Source organism: Mercurialis annua, linkage group LG2, assembly GCF_937616625.2.
Source record: "Mercurialis annua linkage group LG2, ddMerAnnu1.2, whole genome shotgun sequence".
NCBI lineage: Eukaryota > Viridiplantae > Streptophyta > Magnoliopsida > Malpighiales > Euphorbiaceae > Mercurialis > Mercurialis annua.
In genome coordinates, this window is record NC_065571.1 from 11,701,791 (window position 1) to 11,719,718 (window position 17,928).

General features: G+C 32.7%; 2 protein-coding genes across 11 annotated transcripts; both read left to right on the forward strand.

The window, feature by feature from the left end:
• The first annotated feature begins 2,509 nt into the window (after positions 1–2,509).
• On the forward strand, positions 2,510–4,475 carry LOC126666760 (uncharacterized). Its single transcript, XM_050359621.2, has 3 exons — positions 2,510–2,675; positions 2,785–2,851; positions 4,033–4,475. The coding sequence occupies exons 1-3, from the start codon at positions 2,591–2,593 to the stop codon at positions 4,187–4,189; spliced, it is 309 nt and encodes a 102-aa protein (XP_050215578.1). The 5' UTR covers positions 2,510–2,590; the 3' UTR covers positions 4,190–4,475.
• A 5,728-nt stretch (positions 4,476–10,203) lies between these two features.
• On the forward strand, positions 10,204–16,799 carry LOC126667852 (cytochrome c-type biogenesis ccda-like chloroplastic protein). 10 transcript variants are annotated; one of them, XM_050360950.2, is made up of 12 exons: positions 10,205–10,422; positions 10,519–10,644; positions 10,730–10,785; positions 11,333–11,466; positions 11,579–11,664; positions 11,798–11,829; positions 12,176–12,337; positions 12,544–12,616; positions 12,719–12,819; positions 15,602–15,716; positions 16,245–16,291; positions 16,602–16,799. In XM_050360950.2, exons 1-12 carry the CDS (start codon positions 10,332–10,334, stop codon positions 16,644–16,646), a joined length of 1,068 nt encoding a protein of 355 aa, XP_050216907.1. In that variant the 5' UTR covers positions 10,205–10,331; the 3' UTR covers positions 16,647–16,799. The 10 variants fall into 10 exon arrangements, 9 of the variants coding, with proteins under 9 accessions (XP_050216911.1, XP_055960557.1, XP_050216913.1 ...); XM_050360949.2 differs by having other exon boundaries at positions 10,206–10,422; positions 15,624–15,716; XM_050360954.2 differs by lacking the exon at positions 15,602–15,716 and having other exon boundaries at positions 10,204–10,422; positions 12,703–12,819.
• The last annotated feature ends 1,129 nt before the right edge of the window (positions 16,800–17,928 follow it).

Consider the following 17,928-nt stretch of genomic DNA (forward strand, 5'->3'; position numbering starts at 1 on the left):
AATTATTTGAATAATAATTTTACTTAAATAAAGATAGTAAAATTAACTACAAAACATATAATGTTAATTTAATATTTTTCTACTTTTTTTTAATAGTATATTGTTTTCCTATTCAAATCTAACTGACAATTTTGAGTATATATATATATATATATATAAATTTATAATTTATTTACTGAAATTTCTTAAATAATAGTAGTTAATATTTATCAACATTGCTGATCAATTTATATATACGCTTAATTTTTTTAATGTTTCATTATTAATTTTAACGGATAGAATGTGAATATTAATCAATTATTCCGTAGATATTTAAAAAAAAATATTTTAGAAAAGTAAGTTCAAACCTGTAAAAATATTTATATTAATTGATTAAAATAAATTTAATTTGAATAAAAATATAAATTTTTATTTTGTTGATAATTTGATACAAGATGTGTAATATTATTCAAATTGTAATATTCTGTAGTAGTTTTAGAATGGACAAAAATATTAAGGATAGACAAAAATATATCTAATTTCCATTCCAAATAAAGGATAAGTGAATTTGGAAAGTGATATTTCAATTGAAAATTGTCGTAACTTGATACCATTGGAACTTTGTTCCGATTTCATACTAATGAAACAATGATATATAAAACTAAAAGATTATTAAAACAGTATTACCAGAAAATAGATATAGGACAACACGATTATAAATGGCTTAATATATTATTTAATCTCTAAAGTTTACTACTTTATTCCATGTGATCTTTAAACTATTTTTTTGTTGCATTGAACCTCCTAACTATTTTTTTTTGTTCTATTTAACTTTAAATTTTACCATTTTATTTCATACGACCTATAAACTAATTTTTTGTTCCATTGAACCTTTTAACTATTTTGTTGTTCTATTTAGCCACTCAAACTAAACTATTTGTTCTATTTAACCCCTTAACTAAGTGTTTTTTTCAATGAACATCTAAACTACTCTTTTTTTTACCCATTGAACCTCTCACATAATGTATTAATTTTAGAAAAAATATGAATATATTTCTTTCATTTAAAATAAAGAGCGATGTATTTTATATATATTTAAAAATTCATTTAAAGATTGATTACTTTAAAAATCATGAATTTTAGCGTATTTTACATTTAAACACAAACTTAAAAGATTCGTAATTGACTTTGAAGAGTTTGAAATTGTAAAAAACTGAAAGGTTGTATCTTAAAAATTTTAAAGTGAAAAATTTGAGTTAAATTTACGAAACACACTAAAATTTATATTTTTTTAAACAATTAAACATTCATTTAATATTATCAAAATATTATAAATTTATATACTTTATAAATATTGTTAACAAAAATAGAGCAAACTTCTTTTATCATTGTTGAAATGTAAAAAAACATTTGCATGTTCAAGAAGTAATACCATTTAATTATTTGATCAACTTTATTTATTATTTATTTATATTCTTTTATTTTTAATTTATACTGTCATCAACAATTTACGAAAATATTATTATAAAAATTTATTTTTAAAAAAATCATATGTCATTGTATATAAATTAATTTATATATTTTAAACATTTATTTTAGATATAATATGGTTGAAAATTAAATATTTGTATTTTTGAGGAGGTTAAACGGGTAAAAATTAAAAGTTTAAATGTGCAAGAGGCAAAAAGAATAGTTAAAGGATTAAATAGAAGAAATAGTATTGTTAGAGGTCGAATGAAACAAAGTGATAAAGTTTAAGGGTTAAATAATGTATTAAGCCATTATAAATGGCAACAATTGACCCACCATTGTCACGAATTTTCACCGCAATTCACAAAATTTGGAGGAAGAAATTTGCATTGTCTCCACTGCTCCACTGATAATAATTCTCTAATCCTTGTACATGATCAACATATAAATATTACTACGCACATATTTGCTCATGCTGCCACTGAAAATCATATCTATACCCGACGATCATAGGCCGTAGGAATAAAAACCGAGTCCATGAGCAGATCATCTTGTTCTTTTTCAAAAAGTTCACGAAACAATGGGTTGACGTTTTCCTCGTCAATAGGCTTATCATTAAATGAATTAGTAGTTCTTTATTCAAATTAAACTTCTTGTTTCCTTAGCAAACTAATATTCTAATTTTACAATTATTTATTAAAAGACTATTAAACCTTAATTTAAGTTATAAATTAGTAATAGATTATAAAGGGCTGTTTGGTAAATGTGCCTGTCCCCCCCCCCCCATCCGTGCTTTTATATATAGTATAGATTATTAAGATTTTTGTAAATGAAAAAAGTCAACATGTAATTTTGTAATTATTTTCATTTTTTTTGGTAAATGGTGTAATTTTCTGTTTTTTTTTCGGTTCCAGATATTTTCGTCGGTTTTCGGTTGGAATTCGGGAATCTCCAATACCCCTGCACACCCCTAAGTACAGTTTTCTCGTGTTGAGAAGGGGCAGCCCAATGGACTAAATTTGTTAAAACTTTGGGCCTCTAATTACTCAAAAACACCCTCTCCAGAAAATAGTACTAATTATAATCTAGGGTTTCACAGCTGGTTTACAATTAAACCATTCTGCTTCTCTGCAAGCAAATCATGGCGAAGAACAGAAACAACAAGAAGAGAAACGGTGTCGCTTCAATGGACACAACGGAACCAACCGTTTCAGACATTCCTCAAGGTACTGATTAAAAACCTTAGCTTTCAAATTCTATTTTTAAAAATTTAATAATTTCAGTTCTTGAGGCCTTGATTTAATTTAGTTAAAAATCTTAACTGTGAACTTGCAGCAATGGATACAACAGAATCTGTTGTGCGAAAGCCGGCTTCTGGGTCTAATACTACTGCCAGTATTAGGTTAGTGTTAAATTATCAGAATTTTTGATATCTCTTTTACATAATTACGATATTGTCTGTGTTTATGTTGAATTGTTTATCTTGTACTTTAAGGAAAAGTACAGTGCAATTGATCAAAGTTTGTAATGTTTCAGAACTGTGTTTACTTGGTTCTTAGAAGCAAACTTTTATATGAGCTATGTTGTATTTGGGAAATTAGTTGGTCGACATTTGGACACTGGCATTATATTTATTTTTAATGTTGTAGTATTTAGTATTTGAGTTTAGGCTATTGATAGTGTGAGGGATGTTGGAATTATGGGCTATAGGCGCACATGTGAATTTGTTTGCTACGATTGAAATTGAAGTTCGAGAATGTTAATTAGCTGGCATTAGGGCAGTCAAGTTGGAAAACAACAGCTTTTGAGGGTTGTTGCATTTTGAGGCTTTTTTAGTTTTTCGTTAATGAATTTGTTTTATTTCGATAACTTGGGTTTCAGATGAGTGACAATTGAAAAAGGGTAGTTGGAGTTTTAATTGCGAAGAGTTTGATAACTTTTGATGTATTTTGTTTATGCTCTTGTTTTTTTTTATTCTGCTCTTATTTTTGATTACTTTTGGGTTTTGGAAATTGGAATAGGGTGATTAAAAAAGTGGCAACTTTAATTGTTTTTCATTCAGGTCGTGTATTGTTTTTTTTTGGTGCATGATTGGTTAAAACAATGAGGATGCCTTTGTTCTGTCTTAGCATTTGGTCATATGAACTTTTGAAAACCTTTTGAAATTGTATATTCCGATTTTCATGTTTCTACTCTCTTCTGGTGGTTGATAGTGTAGGATGTGCATTATGAATTCAAGTTTTTCCGTGTTTAATCTTTGCTATTCTAATTTGTGATTAACATTAATGGATGAATATCTAAACTTCATTTCTTAATTTATAATCTCGATTTTATCTTTGATGTTTAAACCACACGTCTCTTTCCTGTTTTCTTCTTTTGGAACACTAATTTAAAACTTTTCCAATGGGTTTGTGTTTGCCCTTTTCTTTCCTTGGCATAATTCGTTCTTTAGCGTATTCTAGCATATACATAGTTACTAATTTATTTGCCTCAATTTATTATATTTTGTTACCATTCTCATTAATAGCATGCTCATTCGCCTTAACGGAGTCTTTATCTAATCATCTACTTGTTTTGGAATAGAAAGGTGAAGGGAAGACAAATGAAAAGATCTAAAAATGTTCGAAAGATAAAAGCTATAGAAAAAGCTATTTCAAAAAGTGAGAAGTGTGTGGAGAAAATCGGTAAGAGCGATAGCAAGAAAGCCAGAACTCAATCTGCAAAATTGCTCTATGAGTAAATGGTATAATAACCAGTTTCCCTTGTCACTATATGGTCTTGGCTTCGGATGCTTCAAATCCAAGGCTCGAATCTGGTACAAAGAAAACTTTGGTATGAAAAATTGTCTGCTCTATTAGGCGTATTCCTATGTTACTAGTTTAATTCAATTTTCTTACCGCACATTAAAAATCTAGCCTAGTTTGATTCTTTTGCTGCATTTTTGAAAATATATATAACTAGTTTTTTGTATCACGCCTCAAGCTCTGATTCTATACTAGTCATTTTGATGAATTATTTTTGGAATATACTTCGGTATATTACGGGTTTAGATTTCATAAGAAAACATGTGGAAGAAAGTGATATTGTTGTCATTGTTATCTAGACCGGTTCCTTCAAACTATAACCACTGAGACAATCAGTCATTCCTTCAAACTAGAATTGTAGTCAGTTCTTCTTACAATACTTCTCTCGCCAAGAATTGAAAAACTGTTATTTATCCTTTGTAGTTGAGCATAATCTTTGATTTCCTTGATAATTTTACATTTTATGGTTTGTTATTCTTGGAAATTTTAGATCACATGCTTTGATTGTGTTTGGTGTGCATAAATTTTGATTAATGGGTTTCATTTTAATTAATGACACAGGAAATTAAAGGCATTTTATTTATTAAGGCTTTCAACTTTATTTGTTCTTGTTGTATTTCAATTATTGACGGGTCTTTCAAGTTTATAGACTTTGTGCCAGTAAAGGAAAAGGTTATAGGCTTTGTAGTGAAAGAAATTTATTCCTATACAAAAAACATGAAAAGTTCTTGATTGCCATGGTATTGACATTTATTTAATTTATTTATGACCTCTTGTTTTTTTAATCTATTGGATCTAATCTGTCAGTTGTATGTTAATTGTATTATGATCAATCCATTGAAATTGAAAACAAAAAGAAGCTGGTTGCAGTAGTACATATTAATTGTACGATAAGGGGTATGTAAAATCAAATTAAATTGATTAATCAATTGAGTTTATAAATTGTTTCAGTTCCATTTGATGTAATTTTTTGATTTCCTGTTTGATTCTGTTTTATTAAAACAATTTAGTTTAATTTAATTGCAAACCAGGCTAAAAAAATAAAATCAAATGAAAAGTATATCAACTTGTTTGGTTTGATTTTTTTATCTCCGGTATTTTAGTTTGAATTGATTTTAAAAAAGAAAGTAATTTGGCTCGAGCGGAAATATATTAGAGTTGGATTTGTTTATAAAGTAAGTTTTCAAATTGAAATTGTAGTTGCTAAAAAAATGAAGTATCAGTCTGACTCTTATTTAAGAAGTTTAATAAACATGACCAGATGGGAGATGCTTAATTGAAACGGTTGATTCGTTACAATGCCATGCATTGCAGAAATGAATACTTAAAAATGCCTCTCGAGAGAGGTTTAGATGTGCAATTCAAGTGGAGAAAAAGAAAGATACTTCATGATATATAAAATAAACGAATAAAGGATCATTTTATCCGTTCAACTTGACACAAAGTATTAAAAAAATCAAAAGTAGGAAAAAAAGATTACTTTTATCTTGAATTCGGCAAGATTGGTACAACCCCCCGGTGTTATAGCCTATACCGAGTTAAAAATAAATTGCATGCTCTCATCACATGACCATTTTCAATTTTAAAATATATTTAATATAAGTAAATTTAATAAAACTGGTTTTATAAATATAGTATATACTTTTAATATATAATATGTATAATTAAATAAAGGCTTAATCACCAAAAAATACCAAACCTATACGTCTTGTGTCAATTATAGCAAAACCTTTAAAAATCACCAGATTTAACCAAACCTTATATGTTCTGTTTCTTTTTTAACCATTTTTGAATCGAACCGGCTTTTTTGACACCGTGTCGTCCACGTCACCGCCAACTAAGCAATTGGCTGGCATGATAGCTGAAATATTTAAATAAAGTTTGGCTATAACTGACACAAAATACATAGTTTTGGCATTTTTTGGTGAATAAAACTAATTTTAAAATTAAATAATTGAATGATTACTTATATTATAATAAAATATATATTTAAAAAATAATATTTTTATTTAACACTAATTAAAATTAATCTATTTTTTTTACTAAATTTAATTAATTCTAATAATTGTTTTTTACATATTTGATGGATATATAATTAATTTAAATTCTATTAAAAACAAAAAATGTCGTATTCATCTTAATTATTTTTTTTAAATTTCAGTCGTCGGTTCGTTGACACCGCCGCCGTTTGAGACCCAATTGTTCGTGTTCCAACAAACAATCTGAGAGTAATATACACAACAAACATACGACAATGTTCATAATTCAACTATACACACATAAACATAGAAATAATCACTGAATAGACTGCTTATTTAAAAGACGAGTATAATTTTTTTCTCATTTTTTTTTATTTAAAAAGTGAAGCTCATTGTGGTGTATCAATATATATCATGATGTTTATAAGCATAAATGCATGTCATTTTACTCGACATAGCCAAAAATTTACCTTAATTTAGACATAACTATTTTATTTATTACCTAAATCCAGTCATAACAAGATCTCAACAACATTAAAAATAATAAATCAAGTTCAAAATCATCATGAACATTAAACACTTTCACCAAATTTAATTTAACATTAATTCTTAAGTAATACATTAATTTCATTTTTAATTACATATTCATTAAAATATATTATAATATAAATATATTAGATTTAATAAAAAGTTAAAATTAATTTTATTAGTGTTAAATAGGAAGTATTAATTATTTTAAAATATATATAAATTATATAAATAATTTACTAATTATTAAATTTAAAAATTGGTTTGAATTTAAAATTAGGTTTATTCACCTAAAAATACCAAACCTATTTTTTTGTGTCAGTTATAGCCAAACCTTATTTAAATATTTCAGCTGCCATGCCAGCCAATTGCTTAGTTGGCGGTGACGTGGACGACAAGGTGTCAGAAAAACCGGTTCGATTCAAAAATGGCTAAAAAAGAAACAGAACATATAAGATTTGGCTAAATCTGGTGATTTTTAAAGGTTTGCCTATAATTGACACAAAACGTATAGGTTTGGCATTTTTTGGTGATTAAGCCTTAAATAAATGATATACTTTTTTTATGCTTTTAATATAAAACGCATACAGGATGTAGAATATACAACGCGTAAATTAAATCTAGATCGAGTAATTTTTTCTAGAAAAATTAATTCCAAACTGAATAAAAACTAACTACAAAGAGACATGAGTAGAACATTTTTCTAGGGTGGCGCGGTGGTTTATGACGGCGGCCGATGATGATGCAGAAGAAGTAGGAGAAGTCATCAGAGAGGTTCAAGAGGCTGTCCGAAGCAAAAATGAGTTTTTTTTGTGTGTGTGTGTTTTTATGTTTTGTGCAGTAAAACTGAATAACAACTAACTACAAAGAGACATGAGTAGAGCACCTTTCTGGGGTGACGCGGTGGTTTATGACGGCGGTCATTGATGATGCAGAAGAAGTAGGAGAAGTCATCGGAGGAGTTCAAGAGACTGTTCGACGTGTGCGTGTTTTTATGTTTTGTGCAGTAAAAAATGTTAAAAGAGATATTTAGTGATTATTATGAAAATAATATAGTGTTTTGCTAAATGACAACTAAATAGACTCATTTAAGTCCACCATTTCATTTGCTCATACAATTAAAATCTAGATTTGTTTTTGGTTTGGATTTATCATAATAGGATGCTATACCTAAAATGACAGGATCTTAATTTTAAATGTATTAAGCTAATTATGTTATATCATAGGGGTGTAATTATAAACAAAAAAAAAAGACGACGTCAGAAGTATTTTCATCCATAATGTCCGTGAATGAGCGCCACCATTGGTATAGGGGGTTTACTGATGCTTTTTGAAGTAGGAGAATTTATTAATAGAAATGGTAAAGTACAGGGGTGATGGGCTAATAATCACCCATGGCACCTCAACTTTAGGGGTACGGGTGCTAAACCCCCTGATGTTTAAAAACGGGCGCTAAACCCCCTGAATTTTGAGGCGGCGCTCATTAAACCCCTTTTGGACGAAATATGACCAAAATATCCCTGGCGCCGTTTTTATGGTCAACTGACTTTTTTTCAAAAAAATAAATAAATAAATAGTGGCGCCACGTCAGCTGCCACATCACCAAACTACCCTAAAAAATTAAAACACCTAAAATACCCCTAAAACACCCAACCCAATCAAATCAACCCAATGACATCCAACCAAACCACTTTCACCCGAACCGCCACCACCACCGCCACCACAACCGCCGCCGCCGCCGCCACCATAACCACCACCGCCGCCGCCGGGATCTCTTTCTCACTGAGGAACAGATCCGTCGAATCTGTTCCTCAACGGAGGAAAAGATCGTTCCTCAGTGAGGAACAGATCGTCGTCTGTTCCTCACCGAGGAACAGACGACGATGGATCTGTTCTTGAGGAACAGATCCGGCGACGGATCTGTTCCTCTTGAGGAACAGATCCGTAAGATGACCAGAAAATTTTTTCGGTCATCTTCAACAGAGAAGATGACCGGAAAAATTTCCCGTTGTGGTCCGGTCGGGTGGAGGTGGTCCGGTCGGGTGTTGAGTTAATCTTTTTATTTAGATTGGGTTGATTTATTTTTTTGATTTTTTCTAAATCAAATTAGGGGTATTTTGGGTGTTTGAAATTTTTAAGGTATTTTACTGACGTGGCAGCTGATGTGACAGTGTCAGTTTTTTTTTTAAAAAAGTCAGTTGACCAAAAAAACGGCGCCAAGGGTATTTTGGTCATATTTCGTCCAAAAGGGGTTTAGTGAGCGCCGCCTCAAAGTTCAGGAGGTTTAGCGCCCCTTTTTAAACATCAGGGGGTTTACCGCCCGTACCCCTAAAGTTGAGGTGCCATGGGTGATTATTAGCCGGGGTGATGGTTAATTATTAGCCGAACAAAGGATCACTTTCACCCTTGAACTTGCGTCAAAGTATTAAAAAAGTTCAAAACTGGAAAATAGGATCACTTATACCCTGAACTTGCGTATTTTGGCTCAAAAACACCCCTCCCCACTCTCACCTCAGAGAGTGAGTTACACTCTCCGGTTTTAGATAGTGGTTTTATCCAAAAAAAAGGTTAAAATGGTGCTTAAAATTTTCAATTTTTTTAAATTAACATATAAAACTTTAAAATTAACATATAAGACTTTCAAATTAATAATTTAATTTAAAACTTTATTTATATTATTAATAATATTTAAAAATATAAGGACTTTATTATATATTTTACATTTTTATTTATTTTTATATTTAAAAAAATGTTTTCCGGCGAGGAGGAGCTCCTCCTCGCCGGAACCGAGGAGCTTGCTCCTCAACTGAGGAGCAGCTCCTCATCGGAGGAGCAGATCTGCTCCTCAGATGAGGAGCAGAGCTCCTCGTGAAAAACGAGGAGGCGCTGCTCCTCATCTGAGGAGCAGAGCCTCCTCGTGAAAACGAGGAGCACTGCTCCTCCGATGAGGAGCAAAGCTCCTCGTGAAAACGAGGAGCTCTGCTCCTCAGATGAGGAGCAGGGCCTCCTCTTTCATGAGGAGGCTCTGCTCCTCATCGGAGGAGCACTGCTCCTCCGATGAGGAGCAGTCAGAAAATTGAGGAGCTGCTGCTCCAAAAAAAAAATTAAAAATATTTTTTGGATAAAAGTCAAAAAAGTCCCTAATTTATTTAATGGTATATTATAATTAATTAGTGATAAAATTTGATTAATTAGTGTTGATTATAATTAATTAGTGTAAGATATGATTAATTTAAATCTCACTCTCCAATTAAGGTGCCACGTCAGCAAAGGGGTCTTTTTGAGCCGGTTTACACAAGTTCAGGGTATAAGCGATCCGGTTTTTCAGCTTTGGACTTTTTTGATACTTTGACGCAAGTTCGGGGTGAAAGTGATCCTTTATTCATTATTAGCCTTAAGAACCTCACAATCTGAACTATAACGTGTCACGCTGGTGCTCACCGACCCAATATGGGCATTTGGAAAATATCTCACGCTCTCTTCCACCCACTAAATTATTCTCCATTTTCTTTCCTTTTTCCTTTCTATTTTCCCGGAAACCAAACAGAAGAACTCTCTTCTTCTCCTCAAAATGAGTATACTTATAAACAACAACTGTATTAGCTGTTACTTAAATAAAAGTAACAATAACAATAATTATTACCAGAAAACCAGTAATCACTGTAAGTCTCCATCTCTATTATCAAATTTCTTAATTTGTTACTTACAATTAAATTAGAAGAGAGAGCTAATTAATTCTACTTTTATGAAATGTAAAGGTAAAAAGAAATTTGCAGTGAACATAAGTGACAAGAAATCAGAAGGTATTTTATCCTTGGAAAAGAATGATGATAATAACTTCATCCCCAGCTCTAGAATTAGTACAATTGCTGGCTCCTTTGCAGGTAATCCTAATTTTAATTTTAGTCACTGTTAGTAACTTTTTATTACTCAATTGACAGTATATTATTTGTTGTTTTATTTTTGCAGTTGCAAATTTGATTGCTGTAGATGCAGCAAAGGCTGTAACTACTAATAAATTACTGGTAAGAGTTGTTTGGATACATGAATCATGAGAAAGAATTCGAAAATTTATGCAAAATTATGTAAACTGTGGCATGGTTTCAATTTTAAAATGCCTTGTGTCTATTGGCTCGCATGGGCCAGGTCTAGTGGTCTAAGTCTCAGCATTTGGCCATGGTTGCTGGTTCAAATCCCCTTTTCAATGGAGTGATTGGGACCGAGCTCTTGGCCATTATAGTCCGGAATTGCTAGGTATGTAGGTTTGTGGGCAGTCCACATCCCGGGGTTTGACAATGATCTTGGACTTTGGCTCGGAACAAAAAAAAAAATCCAAATTGAAAAACAAATTGGGTTCAGGCGACTAAAAATATTCTGATGATGAGAATTGAGTGATTAAAATTCAGTTGAATTGAATGGAATTTTTGCATTTGTAAACTTCCCACATTTTATGCTGAGCTAATAGTGATATTTTAGGTTACTGTAACCAAGTGTTTAAATTTGATGTAATTGAATTGGATCATGTTATTTCTAGACACTTTTGAAATCGTCAGTTTTGCAAGTCTGATTCAGGAAGGAGCTGCTACTTCTGTCTATAATTTGGCTGATGGAGGGATTGGAGATTGGTTCGGAGGGTTATTATATTCAGCTGGACAACAGGCCAACGATGCTGTTCTGGACCAATTAAATGCACTTAGTTTCACTAGGTATTTTATTTTTCCCAATCTTCGTTTCTTTCCGTTATTCTTATTTCTCAAAATGATTTACTTTATATTTCTTTTTTTGTTGTAATTTTCATTGCTTATTCCTGGACTACAGTTTGGCAGTTATTTTTGGAGCAGGGCTTGTGACTAGTCTTTCACCGTGTACATTGAGTGTTTTACCTTTAACTCTTGGTTATATTGGTAAGCACTTTCTTTTCTTGTGCCTTATTGAAAATTGGCATGGTTTACTTTTAAGAAGTATGATTTTCCGTATTGTATCCCTTTTAAGTTTTCAAAGGAAAAATTGGGTTACGACCATGTTTCGATCATGCAGGTGCATTTGGCTCTGGGAAAAGCAGGGCAGAGGTAATGACTTATTGAAAATGTTATCTTTATATTGAGCTACTTGTTAGTTCTTACACTTGCTGAATTTGTCTTATATAGTGTGATAGATGGCACTAAATTAGGTTATAGGTAACAAATAAAGATAACAAATGAAAAGAATGTTAAAAGGACACATTCTTCTTTTATATGTTTCTTTTAAAAACAAAGAGAAGATTATAATTTTAGCGGATTCACTTAGGCTATCCAAGTTGAAGCTTTGTACTAGGCTATTTTGTTATATCCGCTGTAGCTCTAATAATTATCTCTATGACACGCATATGCTTTCACATCCATATGATATGTTAATAAGTATGATGCTGCTATTCAGATCATTGCAGATTCTGTGTCATTCTCTTTAGGATTAGCAACTACACTAGCTCTGCTTGGCATAGGAGCCTCATTTGCTGGAAAGGCCTATGGACAGATAGGGCAAGGTTTACCTTTGGCTGCTTCTGGTTTGGCTGTTATTATGGGTCTAAACCTCCTTGAGGTATCAATGCACTTTGCTCATTGTTTAGTTTTGCATTCCGAGTATTGGCTGTTTGTTTGATCATTCTAAGGCTTTATAAAAGCTTCTTTTAACGGTTGTCCAGACAAGCTATAACTGTCTAGTTGAAATCACCTTTTATTTCAGTTGGTATTTGGGATATACATCTATTTGTTTGTCTTTTCTCATTCTTCCGACCAACATTGCAGATTATTGAATTACAACTGCCTTCATTTTTCAATAATTTTGATCCTCGCTCTGCAGCAGCTAATTTTCCATCAAGTAACAGCCTTACCAAAATTTTAATTACTTCATTCAATGCTCAGTATATATGTGATCTAGTTCTCTTGAGAGTTTAATTTGTAAAGAGTGCGTCATTTTTAGGTGTGCAAGCTTATTTAGCTGGGCTCACGTTTGCATTAGCTGCCTCTCCTTGCAGTACACCTGTGCTTGCCACTTTGTTGGGATATGTAGCTGCATCTAAGGTACATAACTGCTCATAGGTTTAATTAGTGACTAAAAGAAAGTATACCCATTTATGCTATGCCTCTGGAATCAGTAATTGCACATTCCTTAATTTTCTAATATCCTTTTTATGAGGTGTAACTTACATATAAATGCTTTCATGAGAGATTCAAATTCTGTCAGAATGCTGGAATTAGTTACACTTGGGAGGCAATTATATAAAATAAAGAAACATCAGGAGAGATGGTCATTTCTTAGACGATTTTGGTTTTTTGGTTTGAAGAAAATGGTATTTTCCTCTGGACATTTTATTTAAAGAGATGTCACCCTGGCATGCAATTTGTCCAAGTTAAAATAGAAAGAGAAAGAAAATGAATATGAAGAGAAAAACAATGTGAAAAGCTACATGTGCTATATCAAGATTTCTATTTGCGAAATTGATTTTCCCAATTTGATTTACTTATTTATATATCACCTGATCATATGGATTAGGGCTTTCAGCGTTCAAACTAATATCATAATTTGTTATTGGCAAATGAGATGACCAAAAATTTCCCCATTCCATGTTGACAACCTAATTAAAAGATGTGAAACAGCGTGAGTAGAAAAACATATCATGATACAGATGAAATGTGGGAACAAACAAGACAAAAGAGAGGATACCATGCTTCCAGACGCTGTAATCGGGTCTTAACACTTAATAATAATATCCGTTTGTTCTAGATAGCAAGCATTAGTACCAGTCCCAATTTTTACTGTAGCATCAATGTCAGCATCATGATAATTGTTGATGTTAAAAGTAGATTGTAATTGTGTTTGTGTTGTCTGCTTTCCTGTTTTGGCTAATGGCTTAGCATTGCCTTCTGGAGGTTGTCTGTTTTAGCCATATTCTGGCTTGTTGTAATCTGGCCGTTTTCAAAGAAATAAAATTGTTTCCTTTCGGTGATTGCTTCCTTTTGGTTAGTGTGTAATGCGGCCGAATGTCCAGTTATCAAATATCTGGGGATTTTAATTTTGATGGTTAAGTTAATTCGAATTGAAGGCTTGCACTCTTGCTGGGATACATTGTCGGTGCTTTCACAGCATGGGCATTGCTACGCAAGGAGAAGGTAAAGGAGACAAAAAAAACCCAATTTCTGTGCAGAAGCAACTCTCCCATTCCATAGAGGCAGCCCTCCTCTGTCATAGAGGCACCTCTACCGCCAGTGGTGGAGGAGGATGATTTTCAGCTTGAGGCGTCATTCTCTTCCACGGGGGAGGAGGATGATTTTCAGCTGGAGGCGTCGTCATTCTTGTCCACAGAGGCACAGCTACTAAAGGAAGATGATTTTCAGCCTGACAGAGAGGCGGAGCTATCAGAGGAAGACGATTTTCAGTCTGACAGAGAGGCGGAGCTATCAGAGGAAGACGATTTTCAGTCTGACAGAGAGGCGGAGCTATCAGAGGAAGATGATTTTCAGTCTGACAGAGAGGCGGAGCTATCAGAGGAAGACAATTTTCAGTCTGACAAAAAGGTCGAGCTACCAGAAGAAGAGGATTTTCAGCCGGAGCTACCAGAAGAAGATGATTTTCCTCTGGTAGCTCCGCCTCTCTGTCAGGCTGAAAATCATCTTCTTCTGGTAGCTCTGGCTCTCTGTCAGGTTGAAAATCCTCTTCTTCTGGTAGCTCGACCTCTTTGTCAGACTGAAAATCGTCTTCCTCTGATAGCTTCGCCTCTCTGTCAGACTGAAAATCATCTTCCTCTGATAGCTACGCCTCTCTGTCAGACTGGAAATCGTTTTCCTCTGATAGCTCCGCCTCTCTGTCAGACTGAAAATCGTCTTCCTCTGATAGCTCCGCCTCTCTGTTAGGCTGAAAATCATCTTCCTTTAGTAGCTGTGCCTCTGTGGACAAGAATGACGACGCTTCCAGCTGAAAATCATCCTCCTCTCCCGTGAAAGAGAATGACGCCTCAAGATGAAAATCATCCTCCTCCGCCACTGGCGGTAGAGGTGCCTCTATGACACAGGAGGGCTGCCGCTGTGGAATGGGAGAGTTGCTTCTGCACAGAAATTGGGTTTTTTCGGTCTCCTTTGCCTTCTCCTTGTGTAGCAATGCCCATGCTGTGAAAGCACCGACAATGTATCCCAGAAAGAGTGCAATAAGCTGATCGTAAACAAAAACAAAACTATTCGTTAAGAAAAAAACAGAAGTAATAACCAGAACATCCAGCTTTAAAAAAACAAAACATTTAGCCTTCAATTCGAATTAACTTAACCATCAAAATTAAAAGCCCCAGATATTTGATAACTGGACATTCGGCCGCATTACACACTAACCAAAAGGAAGCAATCACCGAAAGGAAACAATTTTATTTCTTTGAAAACGGCCAGATTATAACAAGCCAGAATATGGCTAAAACAGACAACCTCCAGAAGGCAATGCTAAGCCATTAGCCAAAACAGGAAAGCAGACAACACAAACACAATTACAATCTACTTTTAACATCAACAATTATCATGATGCTGACACTGATGCTGCAGTAACAATTGGGACTGGTACTAATGCTTGCTATCTAGAACAAACGGATGTTATTATTAAGTGTCAAGGCCGGGTTACAGCGTCTGGAAGCATGATATCCTCTCTTTTGTCTTGTTTGTTCCCACATTTCATCTGTATCATGATATGTTTTTCTACTCACGCTGTTTCACATCTTTTAATTAGGCTGTCAACATGGAATGGGGAAATTTTTGGTCATCTCATTTGCCAATAACAAATTATGATATTAGTTTGAACGCTTAAAGCCCTAATCCATATGATCAGGTGACAATGTTAATCATAACAGGATCCAATTATAGGGGGCAGCTTACTTCTGTCATACACTACTGGCTATATTGCTCCTCTGCTTCTTGCTGCTTCTTTTGCTGGAGCATTGCAGGTAATAGTTTTTTGTTGGTTTGCGTTAAACCAGGAGGATAGGAAATTACTTTCACCACCTAGTTGCCTGGAATGGCCTGGTCCATAGTTGTCATTACTAGGGTTGTGCTTTCGGTTTGAATCGAATTAAACTGATTTTTTTTCCAAAGTAAACCGAACAAAATATACAATTAAGTTTAAAATATTTGAAAACAAACCAAACCAGTTAGTTGTGTTGGTTGTTTGGTTTGGCTCGGTTTTTTCGTTTCTCTTTGTATCAAAAGTGAAACATATATATAATATATTTTTACTTCCAAAGTTAAACTGAATCAAAATATTGAATTTTTCTTATAATGCTAACTTGAATTGAATTAAATTTATCGGCTCGGTTTGGTTAATCAATTTGGCTCGACTTTTGCACATTCCTTGCTAGTCAATACATTTGAGATAAAACTATCATTTAGATTCCCCTTGGAGTTGTATTAATAAATTTCCAAGCATTCCGATTTTGTTTTCTGAATATTTCTAAATGATCTCCATATGACTGTAGAGCCTGTTGTCATTCCGGAAATTCTCAGCATGGATCAATCCAATGAGGTATGATTAGAGCATCTGCAATGCTAGTATAATTTTTTATAACAAAATTTCCAGTGTCATATCATTAATGTCTCTGAAAACCAGGAGTTTTTAAGTAAACCAAACACAAGTATAGTCATTTTCAAATGAAGTTTACAAAATTTGACGGAATTCATCTGGATCAAACACACGTGTAGTAAGTAGTAAAATTGGTCATGTTTACGCCAAATGAATTACTTATAAAATATTTCTATAAATGAAATGAACTCTTGAGTGAACAAAGGATAAGAATTTCATTTTCTGATACATGTGAATTTGATTGCCAATGCAGTGGTGCACTTCTACTTGGAGGAGGCGTATATACATTTTTAGATAGGCTCTTCCCTGTCTCAATGTCAATGTAAATGTCCCAGCACAGAATTCTGTAGGATTCACTACATAATGTACAGAGAAATGATATATGAATTAAAGTAGAAGAATAAAGGTTCTTCTCTGGTTTAGTTATAGAATATAGCTATTTTATATGAAATTATAGGTCAAGAATAATATCAATGCTCTCTGATCCATTTTATGGAAATGCAAACTACACTTTCTTCTTTGAGCGGATGTGATATATAACTACAAAACTACCATAAAAAATTCACTTAATTAACAAAAATACGTACTTGGTCAAAAATATTCAAGTTTACCTAAAAGTTGAAAAATTTTACATAATTTCCGTACTGTTTTTTTACTATAAAAAATACATTTTTGATGCATGTTTGATATATTATCAATACATCTATACATTTCTAACACAATACGTAAAAAGTAAAATTTTATTTTATATTTTTGTAAACTTTTTAGGTATTAAATCGTTGAGAAAAATAAAAGTGGAGGACCATATAATTTCGTTGACTAACACCAAAAATGCTAAATCGTTGATAGAAATAAAAGTGAGGAACCATGTCGTTTGATTTTCAAACAAGAGAGACTAAACTGTAAATTATGTCAAATGTGAGGGGAGTCATAGTAATTTGCTCAAATATTTACATCACCTTATCTGATCTATAAGATGATAAGGTGTTTATCTTATCCTATCTTACCTATAAAATGATAAGCTACATTCTATAATTTTTTTTCAAATATCTTATAAGTTATATATCACCATTCTTATCTTGCTCGTTGGTCTAATTTATATTTATTTATTTAAATTGGTCGATGTTTAATTTAGTAGTGTTCAATATAAATAGCTAGTATATGAATTTAATTATAAATTTATGAGAAATTTTATACAAGCTTATCAGGAAATTGTGAGCTTGCGAACTGATTTTGCCACTTCTTATCTTTAATTTTCATTTTATTTTGCCGATTGATATCCCTGCAATGGTATTATCTGCAATAACTAGCATGACCCAGAAGATTGTTCACTTATATTTTGCACGGCCTTTCAAGGTCTAATTGAGCTAAAGACAATTCGAAAACGACAACACAATGTTGCGTATTAGAGAGTTCCCAAGTTCATCCATCCATAAATTCTCCAACTCATAAGGAAATTTTAAATATGGTTCAGAATGTTTATGAAAACAAACATATTTTAAGCAAATTTGGCACTACAATCATAAATTTGAACCAGTCGGCCATGCAACAAACGGATAAGATCAGAGTGTCACTACACT

What these genes read in the sequence shown, in the direction of transcription:
- LOC126666760 (XM_050359621.2), top strand. Translation starts at nt 2,591, where the DNA reads ATGGCGAAGAACAGAAACAACAAGAAGAGAAACGGTGTCGCTTCAATG. An exon ending in CGTTTCAGACATTCCTCAAG is followed by an intron (nt 2,676 to 2,784) that starts GTACTGATTAAA and finishes GTGAACTTGCAG; the next exon opens with CAATGGATACAACAGAATCT. An exon ending in AATACTACTGCCAGTATTAG is followed by an intron (nt 2,852 to 4,032) that starts GTTAGTGTTAAA and finishes GTTTTGGAATAG; the next exon opens with AAAGGTGAAGGGAAGACAAA.
- LOC126667852 (XM_050360949.2), top strand. Translation starts at nt 10,332, where the DNA reads ATGAGTATACTTATAAACAACAACTGTATTAGCTGTTACTTAAATAAA. An exon ending in TTTAACTCTTGGTTATATTG is followed by an intron (nt 11,665 to 11,797) that starts GTAAGCACTTTC and finishes TCGATCATGCAG; the next exon opens with GTGCATTTGGCTCTGGGAAA. An exon ending in CTTTTGCTGGAGCATTGCAG is followed by an intron (nt 15,717 to 16,244) that starts GTAATAGTTTTT and finishes ATATGACTGTAG; the next exon opens with AGCCTGTTGTCATTCCGGAA.